We start from the raw sequence: 19,704 nt of genomic DNA on the forward strand, positions 1-19,704 counted from the left end.
CATTATTTTTTTTTTAATATTGAAAAGTGAAACGTCACTGTTGACGTATCTAAATATGGTAAAAAAAATACGAAAATAGTATAATTGTATTTTATTTTCTCTATCAAAAAAATTTAACCTAGCGTTAATAAAACTAAAAATATTTGCCATATTTATTGCAGCAATTATACAACGATTAATTTTTTTATTATACATTGTATACAGATTTTTAAGAAAGTCATATTCAAAAAATAGTCTAAGTCGTTCACAAATATTTAATATAAAATAATGATCGTGTTTCAGTTCGTAAACAAACGTACAAAGATACGCACCTAGCATATATAAAAGTAAATGTTAAAAGAATTCAAGGTCTTCGACCAATGCAAATTTTTGAAATTCCTATTCACAATAAATGACTTCCATCCTAGAACAATTGGCATAAAGTGCATTTTAAAGCAAACTGCATTTGTAGGTGTGTCGACGTGCCTCGCTATTATATCCTGTGATTGGCTAGCTTCAACAATATGAAGCTTGCAAGAAAAGAAACAGACCTCTGTTTATACTTTTTTTTCTATGAACCTCACTTAAAAAAATACAATAAATTCAGTTGTGAATACGTTCAAATTGTTTTCGATGGTAGGCCGTTTCGTAACCTAGTCGTACCCAAGGTAAACCTTTCTACTTTCAACGAAACAGAACGAAAATATACGTGTAATAGATATCGTTGCCAAATTGCTTACCCTTCTACGCCGCCGAAATACTTGATATCGCACATCTTCGGTTATGTTTACAAACGGAAAAGCGTGGGCGGCGAATACGGCAATAAAAACACAATACGGCGGTGTTATGATAAGATAATGCGGAAATATCAATAACCAACACACGCCACGAACGCAACCGCTTTACTAACTGCATGTGGCGTTTGCTCTGACAATTCCTGACAGTGACAATCCACGGCCGAGCCTCCAAGCGTCAAGCGTGTTCGCTTATAGCTATCACAGACGCTAATAATGCGTTATAACATTAAACATTGTTAGTGCTATAAATATCGAATGTTATTTGACAATCTATTAAAATTACATCTTGATTGTATAGTTACATATAATTATTGTAAAATAAACTTAATTGCGTGATATTTTAAGCATATTACAGTGAATTATTATAAAATGAAACTAATAATATTTTTAGTTTTTTTATATTACTTTTGTGTTATTTTGTGTATAGTTGCTAGTTTCACATATGAAACTAATTGTTTCGAATTTGCAAAAAGTAATGTTTAGAATTAAAAAAAATTATAACCTGGCAATAAATTGTTCCGAATTATTTGACATTTGTTGCAATTTATATCATGGATAATTTATAATTTCGTGTAAGAACAATGATTTTCAGCAAACAAATATGAAAATTTATTTTTTATGCAAAAATTTATTCAAATTTATTTTTTATACAAATATGAAAATTTATTTATTCAAACATTTTATGAATGTGATGGAAGAACATGTTTAATATAGACTTTACTAAAATTTAATTTCCCTGCAAATATTTGAACTCACAAAATTGCTATTATTTTTACAACGTAATTTTTTAGCAGGAGTTGTTAGTTTTTTTTATTATATTTTACATTACATTACTGCAGCTTTTTAAAGAAAATCGTCTTAATTTAATATAAACTTTGTTTCAGAAGTCTCTGTTCGATTTTATTTGCATCGATCGAAGTATTAAGATTTTAAAACTTTAAGCAACGTGCTTTCTGCACACATTCAAATAATATGTCTCTTTAGCATAAGACTGAACTCTAATTTTCAAGGCAATGACATCACATTTCATATTACAGACTTTTCAAACTATTTTGATTATAAATGCCTTGAGCCTTTCGTATTATATTTTAAGCGAAATTTCTTATAATTCATTTTATTGTGTTTTCGAAGTGTGTAACCGAAGCCAGATTTCAAGATTTCACAATCTTTCTTATCAATTTTAAATGAAATAAATATTTATTAAGGTTATTTATTCTAAATTGAAATTTAAAATCCAAATTCTGCCACCGAACGTTCTGTATTTTGTCTATTACAGTGGCGAGTCTAATCTATTACTATATTGCAGGCGTTTCAGATTATTATTTACTAAATTATAATTATAAAAACCTGTAACAGTTCAGTATTTGAATTTCAAGCGTCGTAGTTAATGGTCAATTTTGAAGAAAAGAAAACATATATTTATAACATTCCGTATATTTAACACAAAGTTTTAGTGATTAAAATTAACATGTAACATTCGACTAGCTTACACAACGACACCGAACACGCAGCGAGTCTGAGGAACGTTTAGAAATCGAATCAACTTCATCACTTCTAGACTGGCGTTTTCGAACACAGCTATATTTACATATTATTGGTTATAGATGAAATGAATAAATACATTTAAAAAACTTTTAAGTTAAACGGTTTTTTGATACCCATATTGTGGTGGATGTGGAAAAATATGTACCTAGTCCGCCATATTGGAACGGCTTAAATCTGGCTTAAACGGCTTAAATCTTAAATTTTAAATTTTGACATAATCATCGTGTTTTACTAGTGTAGCCCTTTCATTTGATACCCATATTGAGGGGGTTAAGGAAAAATACGTAATCCGCCATTTTGTATGGGCGGCCATCTTAGATTTATAATGTTATTGCTTTTATTATATTGTATTATCATCTAAATTAAATGTGTATACCAATTTTCAGATCAATCTAATAACGGGAAGGTGCTTAAATTTCAATTTCTAATTTTGATCCAAATAAATTCCGTATGGGTCGAACTAAATAAAACCGTTTAAAAAAGAGCTGATTTGTAAGCAAAAAGCTATATAGCTTTCCAGCAATTTCCAATCAACCTCTGTAAACTAATCATTCATGAAATATGTTACATTAATTTTTTTTTGGGACGCGACAGGTAATAACTTCTGGCAGTACAGTCTGTAGGGACAGAAAGTAAACGATAAATGATTTTATTATGTAGTAATACGAGTTTTGAAAACACTTTTCATTATATTATCATTATGTTCATATTATTTCTGTTAATTATTATCAAATAATTTGTACATTAATCTCTTTAACCCTTAACTTGGCAGATTTTTTTTAATATTACATTAATATTCATACCACTTGACTTTTAAGACCCAAGGATGCCAACAGAAAAAACTAAACAAGCGTTCGAAAATTAAGAAATTACTTAAACATTCACGTACAAATGATTACTTTGCGTTCAAAATTGATGCCACTATTTTTTTAATTCTGATGTATCTCCACAGATACATTATCAAGAAAAGGGTTAACGCTTTTATACCCGTAATCAATCACTCTGTATAAAGCGACGAAACATAAATGAGGAAATTTTTTATTTATTTATATTTATCCTATCTCTTTTAGTTACTTTTTAATTATTCGTAGTTGATTGTCATGTGCCGAAAGATGTCTTTGTCCAATATGACTTTATGTATATTTTTAACGACTTGATATCTGTTCTTGTATTTTTTCTTTTTAGCTGATATACCTCCACTGCAAGGCATGGGCCATGCCTTGCAGTGGAGGTATATCCCCAAAGATAGCTACTATGACCGGTCTTGCTTTACCCGCATCCTGGGGAAGAGGAGGGGCTACCCACGGCGCGTCTATCGGTCTGTGGTCGCTCAAAAACCTTTCGGCTCCAACGGCCATTGTGCACCACGAACAATGTGCCCCTCTCCCCCCACTGCAACTTCATACGAGCAATTCTTAGACTTAAGTTATCTGTATACTTTTGGATATTTCTCTTATAGAATTGTTTCTGTTGATGTTAATGTTGTTAGCCCGGGGGATTTTACAGCTCCGTCAGTAATAAATTCACAGAGCGGAAGAGGCTGTGAACTTGAAATTTTTACTTGGCAGTCGTACTTCTTTTTAGGGGTTAGACCACGTCCTGTATCGGATCGTGCGGTGTGGTGCTGTTTCTTCTTTAATTTCATATACGGTAGAAAACATCCTCCTGTTTTTTAAAGTGTATGGTCAAAAAGGCTTTATTTTGTTTATTATTATCGACTGGTTCAATTTTAGAATTTACTTATCGCTTTAAGTAATTTTAATAGAAGCTTCTGGATATACACATTTTTGAAAATAGATTTTTTTTCCAAAAAAAAAAGTTCTTCGCGTCATTGCTTTGAATAGATATCATTTTAGGTAGGTAATTTCGAGTGGTAATCATGTCTAGATTATAAACAATTGATTAGTTTAACATTTGATAATTCTCACGATTTTATATTTCAATGTCTTGGTTTACATTACAATTATAAAATTAAGACAACGGACTTACATGCGACTCGACTTGTGAAATTTAGTTATTTTCATAGCGTTTTCTCTCACGGTGTTTTATTATGGGACATTGCCGCCAACATTAATGCTATATCTATTTAAAAAAAAAGAACTGTATAGGGTACATACATAGCTTTGAAGCTAAAGATTCCCTGAGAGATATATTTTTAAGAAATTGGTACTCTAGCGGTTGCTTCGCGATACATTTTTAATAACATATGTATATTTAAGTTCCATAATACAAGAAATACAATACAATAACACAAGAAATAAAAATAAACTCGTAACGATTAAATTTCATATTAAAAGTCAAGACAATTAAAACAAATCCTTCACGGATCAGAGTGTACGCATATATAACGAAATGTTTAAATTTAAAATTGAAATTTAGAACGGGGAACACCATATGTATGATTGTTTTTCAATTTGTAACGTATGTGACCATTGTGCCCGCCATCTTACATATTACACACTTCAACGTAACATATCTTTTTGTTTTAAGCAGTCGACTAATAAACGCTATCTAGAAGTGATAAATTTGAATATATTTTTATTTAATTTACAATAAGGACAATACACGTATTATATAAAATAGCAACTAGTGACTTTTTACAATTATTTATCTGTAATTACGTATATTCATATTATTACACTTAAAACATTTCTACATCTTTGTGTTTATATACATTAATATTTTATATCTGTAAATAGAATTAACATTATATATTATTTTAACTAATTAGATTTAAACATGCTCACAATATACAGATAATATAATTTAAAATCGCATATAGCAATTATTATACATAACATTTTATAAACTGCTAAATACTAAAAATGAAATAACAATTATATCTACAAAAATTAACATTCATTTGTGATTCTATAGGTACACAGATATACATGTCAATTAAAAATAACAGTGTTTGTCTCTTTAGTTACATTTATGATATTTCTAGTTTAATCTAAACAATAAAATATAAAATGACTTTTTATTGACTTAGTATTTAGTATTTCTTGATTATAAACATATATATATCTACATTTTTAACGAAAAATAAAAATCTTTGGTTATGTATTTGCTACATTTGATAACTATTAATTTATTGGTCTAAATGTAAAACAATTAATAAACTAAGATAAAACATTAACGCGTATAAAATGAGTGTAAAATACGTAATTAAAGATAAAGTATTTTAGTATTAACTAACATAAACGATACAGTCTTTTAAAATTATAATGATATTAGCTATTTTGTCATTTAACATTAAATAGCTTGCTAAAACTGCTATAACAACATACAATTATGTCAGAATTTTTTTTATTTACAAAGCAATAATGTTATTCATATAATACATAGTTACATTTATTTATACTCTAAATAAATTAATGGATGACATAAGACAGAAAGCGACTAAGAATTGACATATGATGTATTATATCGCCATTTTCTTTTTAAAATGAAATATATTTCGAGTCACATTTAATCACATTTAATTTATTATTTATTGATATAGTCACTCTTAACAAGTGGTTTTATTTTTTTTACCAATGCCTTAGTTCAAAATCGGTTCAGCCATTTCCGAGATTAGCCGGAACAAACGGAATAAGACAATAATTTAAAAAAATGTAATTTTGATATTCGTACCGTGTTATATTTAATATCACAAACAGAAGCTTCAATTTTATCTATTTGTATATATTATTAAAGAAGTGAAAATTATTTTGGCTTTAAATAAGAGTATTTTTTTATCGACCAAAGAACTTTTTTGATCGTAATGTAATGTTTTATAGATTGTTGCTATTTTTAATTTTAAAAGTAATAAAGAAATGTTTGTTCGTAGAAAAAATAGTCGCGGCACATTTCTCGTGTAATCGAAGGCTGTTGAGGCTTAAAGGCTTTAGGCGACCACAAGCCGCGTGGTCCACCAGGTGGTCCGACGGCATAGTTAAGGTCTTAGGATGTCGCAGGCAGATTAAGACCGGTAATCGTGGTGATCTTTGGAGAAGACCGATCATGGATTGAAAAGTCTCTCAGTTTTTTTGCAGAAATAAACTTGGATATTTGACCCACGTTCATTACCTGATAATTAGGTAAAATTTAGTTTCAATATCCTTTCAATTTATTATCATATTAGATATCCTAACCTAAGCCATCATATTTAATTGTCTAATCGTCAACTACGTCGAAGACAAAAGAATGAGAAGTCCTTGTTGAGAGATGGACTTCGAGAAAAATATTTAGTGCAACAGGACTTTAAAAGCCTTTTTACTATTGGAATCCTTTATTTCATTTCGTAATAGCGTTCCGTTTAGAACAGTGCAACTTACTTTACACAACACACTTTTCTTTTGAGAATGTATTTCTACTTCTGAGGTTCTTCTTCTAAATTCTTCTTTACATCAGAACTCACACAATCATACTTTCATATCCAGTGTTATATGAACATGTTCTAATATAATTTGCCATCGGAATAGCGAAGGTGATTAGTGACATCGAATATATACATGACTAACATTTATAAAGTATTGTAGATTATTTAAATTGTAGTTTAAAGAAGATTCCAGAACATTCCAAAGAGTTTTAATATATACTAGACGCAAGCGACGGTTGACTGGAATTGTGCATTCTGCCGTCGCAGTGCTTGGCGTCACCTGAAATAACAGATTATATATATATACAGAATGTGTTACAGATATAAAAACTTTAATAGGGTGAATATATGATACAGAATATATAAAATCAATAGCTTCACAGATAATAAATAAAGTAACTATAATTTAGTAAGAAAAAACGTTTACAAAATTTGTATAGCTACATATTAAAATTAATTGTTGTTTATTATCTGTCCTCGCAGACTTTGGTTGCCAAAAGTACAGAGTTGAGGAGGTTGAGAGGTTACCAAGAGTACATATATCAGAGTGATCACATTTTATATCTTATATCTTTCTCGAAATTTGGTGTTAAGGCTGTGAAGCTTTTTGAACAACACTTTCACAGCTTTTAAGGCTTTTACATCTCACAATTGCCCAAAGGTTCTCTTTCCTAAATTAAATGAAACATTATTGAATGAAGTAAGCTGCATGGTTGTTCCATATAGTATGCTTTTATGAACGCTAGTGTAGACAAAGTTATATAGCTTAGCATAGCATTTATACATCTGCGGGAATAATAAAATAATAGGTTTTCACGTGTTGCAGAGGATAAAGTGACATTGGTTAAAGTGGTAGTGGTTGAAGTGGCAGTGGACGAGCCTCATGGCGTGCAGAAGAGATGGCCTTTTGGGCCTTGAGGTTCAGCAGTGGAGGACACGGAAGCGCAGCGTTGGACGTCCACGATAAAGTGGACAGACGACTTTGTAAACTCCATTAAAAGACGTTGAATATAGCTTCCAACTGCTCTGATTGGAATCTATGGAGACTTTTGACCAACTGTGGATCTTATAAGTTGTGATCTACAAATCCAGGAGTCAGATGAAAGTGGAAAACGAGGCGGTGACTCATTTAAAATTCTTAAAAAGAAATACACTCTGCAGTAATATCTAAGTGGACCTTAAATCATGTTCATTTTTCTGAGGAAAGAGAAATGGATAAAACCTCCAACTCGAATATTAATAGAATGAAACGAGATAAATGAAAATGGAATAGATAAATTAATAAAAACTAGTTAATTAAATATATAAATGAAAAGTTATTAAAATGTAATTAATAAAATTATTGCATAAAATTAAATTAATAAATATAATATAATTAATAAACAAAATTAATCATAAATTAATTAATAAAATAAGATAAAGTAATTAACATAACGTAAATGACATAAAAAGTACTCCGAGTTGAATTGAAACGCTCGTTGTATGCTACATACTTAAAAAGGGAAATCCCAGCAAGATATATTATTAGATATCTATAAGGGAGTCCTTGGTACGGCAGTGGACAAAATGAGTTAAATAATGATGGAAAAACAATTGGTGCACCTGGCGACGTCATTCTGAGGTAGTGCGTCGTTCTCTTCCAGGGAGTGAGAGTGATCCTGAGGGAGACGCGCTGCACGCCGGGATCCCTCCGCATCGGATTCCCGACGCCCTCCCCCTCCACAGAAGCACTTGCATATAATTCTTTTGAACGCGAACCTAGAAAATAAATTATGTACACATAAATGCATGGTTTATTTGTCTGTTTTTAAACGGTTTTATTTAGTTCGACCCGTACGGAATTTGTTTATTTGAGTCAAAATAAGAAATTGAAATTTAAGCACCTTCCCGTTGTCAGATTGATCTGAAATTTGGTACACACGTTTAATTTAGATGACAATGCAATATAACAAAATCAATAACTTTATAAATCTAAGATGGCCGCAGATACAAAATGGCGGATTACGTATTTTTCCTTAACCCCCACAATATGGGTATCAAATGAAAGGGCTACACTAGTAAAACACGATGATTATGTCAAAATTTAAAATTTAAGATGGACGCCGTTCCAATATGGCGGACTAGGTACATATTTTTCCACGACCACCACAATATGGGTATCAAATAACCGTTTAACTTAAGAGTTTTTTAAATGTATTTATTTCTACAAACTGATTAGGTGATTGGATTCAATAGTGGTCGCTGTGTTTAGATATACTTTCATTATCATAAACATAAAGTCGATTAATATACACTGCATGGCATAGACATCCTCTAAAATCTCTACTATGTCTTTTGTATTGCGCTGCTCGAATCCAGTGACTTCGCGGAAGCTTGACGATGTCATAGGTCTAATGGAGGACCTACTGTAATTAGTGAACTTTAATTAACAAAAATGTTTTTTTTGCTAGCTTTATAATTAACTTGTGTAAATATTCATTGATGTGATGACTTTAGATAAAAAAAACTCATGAAATTTGTCTATTTAAAATTGGAACTTTCAACAGAACAATAATTGATTGTGAACTTATTGTCTATTAATTTTTTATTGATTTGCGACCATAGTTCGCGGATTTGAATCCCAGGATCTTATAATTCACACTTTGTGCATTAATAATACATGATTGCCACTGCTCACAAACATATTTCCAGAGGATGTGCAGCAGTGTTCTCTGCGTATCATAATACCACATTGCGATTGTAAACCTGTCTGCGTAGCAATTATGGTATATCCCACATTGGTATTTTTGGGAAGGCTTATGCCTTGCAGTGGGCGCCAGAGGCCTGAAACAACAACTACCACCTCTTTTTGTGTGTGCCAATAATTATACGAAATCTATCTTGAATAAACCTAAAAGGATACCGAGTGTTCTGATTTGAAAAGAGTCTTTATATTCAAGTAATCCTTTACAGAATATAGGTCTTGGTGTTATAGCAAATTTATGATTTCAGAGTATTAATTAAGTTCAATGGTGATAGATGTAATCACTTAAACACCTTACCTAAAGTCTTTGGAGAATAGAGCGTATATTAAAGGGTTGATAGCGGAATTGCAGTAGCCAAGCCAGAAGAGTACGGAGAAGACGATCGGAGTCACACAGTCACCGCAGAAGGCTCGGAGCACGTACACGCTGAAGAAGGGAAGCCAGCAGAAGACGAAGCCTCCCACTATGATGCCCAATGTCTTAGCCGCTTTAGTCTCCATTCTGAATCTTTTCACCTGAAATTCAGTAACCACTTTATATAATAAACAAGCTAAATATAGCGTGTACAAGTTTAATGTATCCAAAATTTTCGTTTCAATTTTAAAATTCATTTCCTTAGATATAAACGTATATCTTCATCCATGTTTACTTTTTCTTGTTATTATTATTAAATAATTAAAATAATTTATCACTTTAGATTATTTCAGTGTATATTTAAACGTCGTTTATTTATTTTTAGAGCAGTGGTAGTCCAGCGATAAAAGACAGACACGCCATGGTAGGTCGCTACTTCGATTTCTGGGATAGTCTTATACATGTCATGTCAAAGTTTTCTATTTATACGTTAACGAACAGGGAGCGCCATCTGTAGACGTTAGTAGAAACTGCAGAGTTCCGAAGCATAAAGTTCTCTAAAAATCTACTAGATGGCGTTAGTCAGCATGCGTAAAGGCCGTAGTAATTATTTACCGACGTTTGCTATCTTTAAAACCACTATTTGGTTGTAATACGTGCTTTAAAATTAAATAATTATATACCACAAAAAATTTACACTTCGCATCATCTGCAGCCATAAATAATCTGAAGGTACATCAAAGAGAGGAGAGAAAATTGTTGGTTGTCGTTCCAAAGGTTTGGAAAAACAAACAAATGGTTCAATAATCAGAGTAAAGAACAAAACGAACAAACCCTGGTGCAAGAGGATATTGGGGCCAGAAAAGGTGGAGGGATACCGTCATGAAGGTGGTTGGCAGAAACGAGAACCTCTCTATCCAAAACAGGGAGTGGAAGGAGATGAATGGAATTTACATTAAATCTACGGTCAAGGAAGGCTAAAAACAAAGAAAGAAAAGAAGATGTAAGAACCAGGTGGACCAACGACAAAGTTTAGATCGTTGGAAGTCGCTGGATGCAGCGCAGAAGAGACGTAAGTGTTGCAGTGAGCGTCTAGCAGCCAGAAAGAAGAAAAGAAATAAGTAAATATTTACCTGTGCTTTAATGTTCCTTTTCCCCATTCTTCTAGTCCTTGGCTTATCATCGAATTCGTCATATAATGGTCCAGGAGCTAAGTGGTGGGTAGGTCGGACCCTCAAGCGGCTTTCGGTTAGCTCTCTCCCATCCCGTTCGTAGTGGACGGCGTAGAGGGACGGGCTGGGAGAGCGACTGGAGGACCGGGAATTTTCCAATCCGGGGCATATTTGCTCAGACGATGGATAAGAGACAGAGATTTTAATCTTCTCATGAGCTCTACGTGCGCTGGAGTGTCTGGTGAAGAATAATTTGATTTATTTTTCTCCTAGACATACCTTGAATAATTTTCATCGTTACAGCAGAAATAAAAATGACGACTGGAGCTGAAGACAAACATAAAAAAGTAACTGAAATAGTCTACTGGATTATCAAGTTCGCATAGATTTTATTTCTATGGGCACTTTCTGTAAATTGTGTAACATCAACAGCATTTAAGCGAAACGTCCACAGCCGGACAAAAACCTCCCTCAGAGATGTCATGGTGCAGGTTAAAAGCCGCGTGCATCCTTACGTCAACATCAACAAAGTCATTTATCCACTCACAAGGTGATTTTACTTTGAGTTTGCCAATCCGTGGTCTCAACACCCGAAGGTTAGTGCCCACATGGACACAGTTGAATGCTTTGTGGCCTGCGCCATGTCATTGCATCTTGCTGATTCTCTAGGTTGTGCCTGTGATGCTTGACGTCTTGTATGGAGTAATAGATATCTACTTGGTTTTCGAAAAGAAGAGTGAAGCTTTATAAAAGTCGGGAGAGGTCTATAGTGCGTAGTGGGTGAACGTGACTACGTCGCACATAGAGACGAGAACGGCAAGTTTTACAACCAATTAGATTGTTACCGATAACCATATTTCGCTTGCTCAAGTCTCTGAACATGCTAACAACAATCATTAGTTTAATAATCTTAGTACAACGCCATCTATTGCCGATTTGCTTTATTATAGTTACGCCACCTAGCGTCTAATAGTGGAACTAGAAATTTCATAGTAAAATCGGGGTTATTATTATATAAATATTAGCTAAAAGGGTTTATGTTTTTTTTAGTGTAAGTATCGCCATTAAATTTGTATTTGACTAAAGAATTGTCTGATTTGCAAGCATGTTCTCTTGAGTTTCCTCAAAATCCGTACCTCCTGAGTCTTTCCGGTGACGCGCTTAGTGACGTGCTGGTCGAGTGATTGGAGGCAGTCGATAGAGGGGAGCCGTGGGGGCGGGCGGATCCTCTCCCTCGGTGTATCCTCAGCGTCAAGCGGTTGTCATCGAAACGGCTGCCCAAACCTTTCCCTAATAAAAATTACATTAAACCTTCATTTAATTCGCCTGTTAAAAATATGGTATATATTTATAACATTACATGATTGAAACAATGTAAAGGCTAATGTGTGAAAGTTTCAAAGTTGTGTATGTATAGCTAATGTGACGCCAAAAATCTCTAAATATTTCACTGCTTATTCCTATCATGGCTGTATAAAGTGTCCACTCTGATATAAGTTTAATTATTTATTTACTTTATAGGAGATAAACAGTAACAAAAGGCAGTAAGAAAGTGCAAACTTAGAAACTTATAAATATAAAATTAGTTACAATTGTTACCTTATAACTATCTCACTAAGAACATTTAATGATTTAAATCAAACAAAACAAAGAAAAACATTACTAAACAGGGATCAAAGATCCAGCGCATTCTGCAGATCACACCGCAATAATTACGAGTCACAGCAAACCGTCACGTTACAATGAGGTTCAAATTGTATTGTTTGTACTCTATAATTTCGAACGAAATTGTTTTTTAAAAGATACGAGAGAGCACGAGAATATATCAATATCACTAACATATGAATTGTGGAGGTCACACATCCTGTATAAGGGTGCACGTTTAGCGATATTTGTCTTAGCCGTTGATAAAAAGAAGATAGATCTGGAACGCGTTCTTGCTGCAGGAATTCGAAAGTTTACCTCGGACAACAGTTCCGAACAGTTAACATTGCCAGTTCTATTAATTTATTTTTCCTAGTACAATGTGAAAGGCCAATAAGTTCTCTGCAAAATCTGCAGGGACAGATGGCAAACAATAATTAATTTCAATATGTAGTAATAGGATTTTTAAAAACGCATTTTTCATGCTGTGCAAAGACCCCTATAGATATGAAGGAGGATATACCATAATCGTCAAGTTAGACAGGGTGGGTTGGCGATGGCAGTGTGGTATTATGGTACAGAGAACGCTGATAACCACCCTTTGAAAACTAGGTCGTGAGCAGTGGCAATATTATGTAATTAATGCACAATGCATGAACTATACAAGACTGTATACTGGAAATAAACTCGCGGCTTACAATCGCAAGTTTCAGTTCTCTACGGATAAGCTACCACTGCTTGTTATATCTTGCTGCTTGACGTGATATCATTACCTTATTTATTATTTCTGAATCCATCGACTGTAGGATAGGGTGTGATATATATCAATGCAGCGAATGATACATAAATCAGCAGTTATGTATATATAGGTTTTTTTTTGACCCCCGCTATTGGGGGCCTCTTGTACCCCTCTTGGATGGGGACTTTATTAGCATTCAATTTATCTTTATCACAGTTTAATATTATTTATTTTTACATATCTTTTTTGTTTTTGTTTGTTGATGCCTAACTTTTATTTTTTTTCTATTGCATATTGTATAATTCTTTTGCAATAACTGAGGAATCCTTTCATGGTTTCTTTTCCGCCTATCAGGGAGGGTATTGTCTCCTCCCTGATTTCAACGCCAGATCGGCACTCGAAGCCGTAATACATATAGTTTTAAAAATATCGCATAGTTATATTTTTGTTTAAATTATAAATGAAGATAAGAAAATAGGTTTACGTATAAGTAAGAACGTATAACAATGGAATAATATATTAAAAGTTTACATAAGAAATTTTAACGAGATAATAAAATTTTGTATCGTGTTCACAATAAAGCTCTATTTGAAAGTTTTAATAGGCAACCCTCACTGTAGCGGAAGGAAGCTTCCACTCCGTTCCGGGAGGGCCCAAACACCGTGACTTTATTACGTAAGGGACGAGTACACGTTCGTTCATACAATTATCCCGGACAAAGGAGAGGTTGGGCTGTAAAATGAGTTCTACAGCAATTAAATATGCAAGGGATCTTTCTTAAGGCACAACCCTGACTCGTTAAATCTTACGACTGCTATATCTGTTCAACCCTATTTCGTTTTTGCTTGTTATACCTTTTTTTCTTCGTGGAAATGTTTTTCTTATTACGTCACTTTGTTTATTAATCTATGAGGGAGGTATTAGAATAATAAATGCCACGTTTTCTTTCTGGTATTCCTTTTTATATTTGCGTAAAATTTCTCTTGTTTCTTTGACGCTGATAAAAAATAAGTCTTTTTTTTACATTTCGTTGATTCCTTTTCAAAGCGCGTCATTACCTTAATTGGTTTTATATTTAATTATATAAAACGTTGTGTAAACAAAATGTATTCCTACTTGAAATTTTCAGGCTGTATTTTTCATTAAAATTTAAATCCAAAGTACATAGGTATTTACACGCCCTTACGAATGGTCAATTATTTTTAAACGGTTTTATTTAGTTCGACCCGTACGGAATTTATTTGGATCAAAAATAGAAATTGAAATTTAAGCACCTTCCCGTTGTCAGATTGATCTGAAATTTGGTACACACATTTAATTTAGATGACAATAATATATAATTAAATCAATTACATTATAAATCTAAGATGGCCGCCGATACAAAATGGCGGATTACCTATTTTTTCTTAACCCCCTCATTATGGGTATCATATGAAAAGGCTACACTAGTAAAATACGATGATTTTGTCAAAATTTAAAATTCAAGATGGACGCCGTTCCAATATGGCGGACTAGGTACATATTTTTCCACAACCACCACAATATGGGTATCAAAAAACCGTTTAACTTAAAAGTTTTTTACATGTATTTATTAATGATATAAATACGTAGGTGTAATCAATGCGAAAATTAGCTATCACTTGCAATTGCTATTTTTCTGAGAAGAGCCAGAAACTAAACTTTTTTTTTTTCAGCTGCTGGACGCCCAATGCAAGGCATCGGCTTTCCCAAAGATAGCTCCGATGACCAGTTCTGCGCTGCTCGATCCTGTGATTCTCAGAGATCTTACCTATGGCGGTGGTCCAGCTAGTGGAATTCCTACTCAAGCTGCGTCTACCGACTCGTAGTTATCACAGAACCTTTTGGCTCCAACGGCCATCGGTTGCATGAGCGATTTGCCCCGCTTCCTGCCACTTTACGAGCAATTCTTCGAGCTAACTCTGTGGTCTTGGTTCTTAGTATCTCCTTGTTAATGATTATTATTTTGTGACCTAATAATCGGAATTAAATCCAAACATTATTCAGGGGGAATAAAGGCGGACTACAAAAGGCTCGCCCCGCCACCTCGCGCCGTTGTTACAATAAATCGTAATAAATCCTTTAAAACAATGAAATCACGCTCCCCCAGGTAAAATCACTTCAGACGATAACTAAACAGCATTTTATTAAAATTGTGAACGAAATTGACCGTTTGGATTAATTTCGTCCTTTAATACCATTTACAGACAGACCTTTCTATTCTGATCTTCAACTCCACTTCTTCTTGGATAGACTCTCACTCCAAGGCACAGGTCTCCCTTAACTATGCCGTGCACCTAGAGAGATGTCCACCTACGTAGTGTCTACCACCTCGGTTGCTCGTCGTGCCTCTCCCAGTACCATTTCAGACGAGCAATTCTTCGAGCTAATTCCATGATTCTGGTTCTGAGGATCTGCTCGTTTCTGATTATAATTATTTCTCATGATAGTTGTTCAGCTATCCATGGAGATGTACATGATATGTTGAAGACATCATTACGAAATTTAATGAGAAGTTTTCTCAACAAACGACAGGTACTGATATAGCTACGGATCTCCACATTTCTGGATCTCGCAGCGAGTGATCTTGAGCCTTTTTATGAGGTTCGTCGTAAGTGACCACGTGACGTCATCAGGGGAAACTCAACAGTTGCTATATTAAATTTAATTTAACAATTCTATTTAACTATAGAATGCTACATTAAGTTTTTTTTTCAATAACATACATTTAATTTTAGATTTAAAGGTAACAAATGATGTAAGATATCTTGTCAAACTTTATTATATATGTGTACACTCAGACCCATGCAGCTTCTGTTAAGTATATATTTATATCTTGTATTTATCATGTGCTTTTCACTAATTTAAATATACATTTATATATATATATATATATATATATATTTACTAATGTATATACATATTTACATCTAAAGGGATGAGGCCAATGTCCACCTTATCAGCTATGATTTTTGAGATATGATACTGTTACCTTTAGTCGTCCTGAAACCCTGGTTGATAGCCTTAGTGGTCCTCACTGCAGCTTTATATATCCTCCAATAGAAGAAGAGCATCACGAACATCGGGATGTAGAAGGATCCCATGGCCGAGTAGACCACGTAGCCTGCGTCGTTGGTTAGTTCGCACGTCCACTTGCAGGGGGGATTTGGTGACCATCCGTCTTTGAGTTCCGCTTCATCAGGCTGTTACGTAAAAAGATGATTTAAATTATATTATCATTATCACGGAGAAAGAGAACTTATAGTTCATCATAACCATCATCATATCAGGCGATATATGCCCACCGTAAACCATAGGACTCCTGAAAACTACTTTGACGTGGTCTTGAACCATCGTGATAGAATCACGAGGGTTTCGGGGGTAGCGTATACACGCATACCCCGGGGCGGGCTATCGAAAATAGCACGGCGCGAGGGAAGACCGCGTGGCGATCCCTGACCGGGAGATACCGCGGTCCCCCGTTTATCCTTTTTTACGTTTATCCCCCTGTCCTCCTCCCAGAGGCGAGGCGTCTTGAACGTCCGGAAGATTACCCCCCCGAAACCAAAAAAACAGGACTCCCGGAAACATAGCCACGAGCCTCATGTAATTTTGTGTGGTTGTAGACCAAGAATGGCGTGGTCATGGATGGTTGTTATGTCATTTATAAAGACTATCACGTGCCTTGGTCTCGTGAACAGCATCAACATCATCATATCTGCGGATCGGCTTCTCCCAAAGATCCAGCGCTACCCGTATACAACGACATCTCGGATATTACTATATCGTCACACCCAGTGGGGGCGGCCATATATTCCGTATCTACAGCTCGCGGTAACTACTCAAGAACCTTCGCTTGCACAAGCGATATAATCCCGGCAAATCTTCGAGCTACGTAGGTGCCCTTTGCTCTTTTGGACTTTATATATTTTATATTACGCAAGGAGACACGAAAGTTCTCTTCTGCCTTAGATGTTAGTGGTTTTTAAAAAAAGAACGTTCATTAAATATACATCAGAACTCTTTGCTTGTCTGTTTGTAGTGAGATCTTAAAAGAACATAGCGCTAAATCTTTGTACTCGTAGATATAACATGAAAGTTGACATAGTATAAGTAATATATGTATTATATGAACTCATAAAATTTGATACTATATCCTTATATATGAATAATAATATTAATTAATTAATATTAATATTTAACTTAAGTGTAATTAATTTTTAAATTAATTATTTATGTCAAATATCAAAAAAAATGAGAACTTTTGTTTTTCACAATATATATGCTGTTACATACATGCTTATTTTATCTAAACTTTGTATATATTAAATATATATGTCAGTTAAAACGGCACCCAGGAATTAGTCCAGATTATTTTGTATTAAATTATATAAATAGAAATTTTACTTACTTTCTTATCCTTCCACCCTACAAGTGGTGGGAAACAGATGACGAAAGACAATACCCAGAGACCAGCGATCAGTGCCTTGGCGCGTTTCTTGCTCATGATGCTAGGGTAGCTCACTGGTCTGGTGACAGCCACGTAGCGGTCCAGGGAGATGGCGCACAGGTTGAGGATCGAAGCCGTGCACATCCACACGTCGACAGCTAACCACACTGAGCACCACACGTCTCCAAATATCCATATCTACGAGGAAACATATAATTTTATTTGAAAAGATAATTCATTTCTATTATACAGGGTGAAAAATAATTAACAAGTTCCAAGAGGATGGGCAGCAATGTCCTTAGCGGACCAAAATGGCACAATGCGATCACAAACTCGTCTGCCAAGCGCGGTGATCATAGTATATCCCACCATAGATGTCTTTGGGGGAGGTATATGCCTTGCATTGGGCTTCTACGGGTTGAAATGAGGTACGGTTTCTTCCTGACGGTTTCATATACTTTCTTTATTTGACCTGTCTGAATAGATATTTACGTCTCATGTATTCCTTGACTTTATACAAATTTACCTGTCATTAAAAGTACTTTTTTCATATTAAATAATTGATTATAACGGTTTACACTTTGAAAGCATAGCACTGCATTAATAGACGACAGGGGTGAAAAACTAAGGTCAATGATTCAATCAAAGGTCAATGAAGTGGAAAAGAAAGGGGTTCATGGCTTGTGCAGCCGAAGACTTCAACGGTCGAAAGGTTCTCGAGTTGTAGAGTAAGATCGCGGGATATGAACAACGCAAGGCCGAGTATCCTGGTGATGTTTGCAATAGGCACATTCCATGATGGCGTCTAAGGGCTGAAACAAAGAATAGTTTCTTACGGAAATTGTCATACACTTTCCTCCTTTGACCTTCCTTTCCCTCGCTTGTCCAAAAGAAACCAATTAACTCTTTTCTAGAAGACTTCTAAGTTATAATTGGCAGTAAATAATGCAACAATATATTCAAATTTAATTGTCAATGGAAGTATTTAACACGTATTAAACAATTGATTACATTTCGGCTTACACTTTTTTTTTAACAAGACAATTAACTTGACTTGTAATTATTATAAACGGACAAGTCAAGAAGACATTTTTATTAACAAGTCCACCTTAGTTTTTGATAATATTGTTATTCGTAAAAACCTTAATGCTTTTGCTGTCAAATGAGCTATATATTCAACCTTTTAAAGCTCTACATCTATTATTAATCAGGCAGTACATATCGGAACAGCTCCCTGAAGTTCATGAACAGAAATCAATTCGATATTACAAACAAGTAAATCAGATAAAACACCATCAGATTACAGGAGCGCTATTAGCTGGTATTGACGCTTTCAAATCTGATACGTTAAGGATACATTTACAAATTGCTTGTTCAATATTCACGCAAATGTTTATTTTAAACCCTACTCGATATGCCAATGATAAAAGAAAATTGGATACGGCATATAATATTATTTTATGTTTAAACATTATATGGTTAGAGTCGAATCACATCCATTTAATGTATATTTTCTAATATGATCTTTGTGTGTATAGAAGAAACATTTAAAGCGTACTCAATATGTGTGTGGCGTGCATATCGCGCGCCACTCGAACACCAAACTCTTACCCACGTGACCGTCAAATGCATCGCGGCGGCGGCGGCAGTGAAACAGATAAATGACAGATGGCGCCACAGTAGACGCAACGGAAATCTGCAACGCGCTGTTGAGAGTCTCCGCGCTCATTATAAGGGCTAGCGGAGGTGCGGTCAACACATCAAGAAGCAACCGACGAACAAGAAGCAACCGACGAACAAGAAGCAACCGACGAACAAGAAGCAACCGACGAACAAGAAGCTACCGAAGAACAAGAAGCTACCGAAGAACAAGAAGCTACCGAAGAACAAGAAGCTACA

At 34.4% G+C, this 19,704-nt stretch overlaps 2 protein-coding genes across 2 annotated transcripts in view; both read right to left on the bottom strand.

Moving 5' to 3' along the window:
- The window catches only part of LOC137925862 (serine protease HTRA2, mitochondrial-like), a 39,232-nt gene extending 38,336 nt beyond the window's left edge, over positions 1 to 896 (bottom strand). The window contains exon 1 of the mRNA XM_068769329.1: positions 720 to 896. Coding sequence (XP_068625430.1) covers positions 720 to 754 — 35 coding nt within the window. The 5' untranslated portion in view covers positions 755 to 896. The remainder of the gene's footprint in view (positions 1 to 719) is intronic.
- Positions 897 to 6,906: 6,010 nt separating this feature from the next.
- Positions 6,907 to 19,704, bottom strand: part of Oamb (Octopamine receptor in mushroom bodies) — a 47,307-nt gene continuing 34,509 nt past the window's right edge. The window contains exons 3-9 of the mRNA XM_068769480.1: positions 17,767 to 18,003; positions 16,348 to 16,558; positions 12,091 to 12,244; positions 10,916 to 11,192; positions 9,726 to 9,943; positions 8,287 to 8,442; positions 6,907 to 6,964 (exon numbers count right to left, since the gene is read on the bottom strand). Coding sequence (XP_068625581.1) covers positions 6,961 to 6,964; positions 8,287 to 8,442; positions 9,726 to 9,943; positions 10,916 to 11,192; positions 12,091 to 12,244; positions 16,348 to 16,558; positions 17,767 to 18,003 — 1,257 coding nt within the window. The 3' untranslated portion in view covers positions 6,907 to 6,960. The remainder of the gene's footprint in view (positions 6,965 to 8,286; positions 8,443 to 9,725; positions 9,944 to 10,915; positions 11,193 to 12,090; positions 12,245 to 16,347; positions 16,559 to 17,766; positions 18,004 to 19,704) is intronic.

The sequence above is a fragment of the Battus philenor genome, unplaced genomic scaffold (genome assembly GCF_028537555.1).
Source record: "Battus philenor isolate CCGP_79_NKW_IND1 unplaced genomic scaffold, ilBatPhil1.0.hap1 SCAF_28, whole genome shotgun sequence".
NCBI lineage: Eukaryota > Metazoa > Arthropoda > Insecta > Lepidoptera > Papilionidae > Battus > Battus philenor.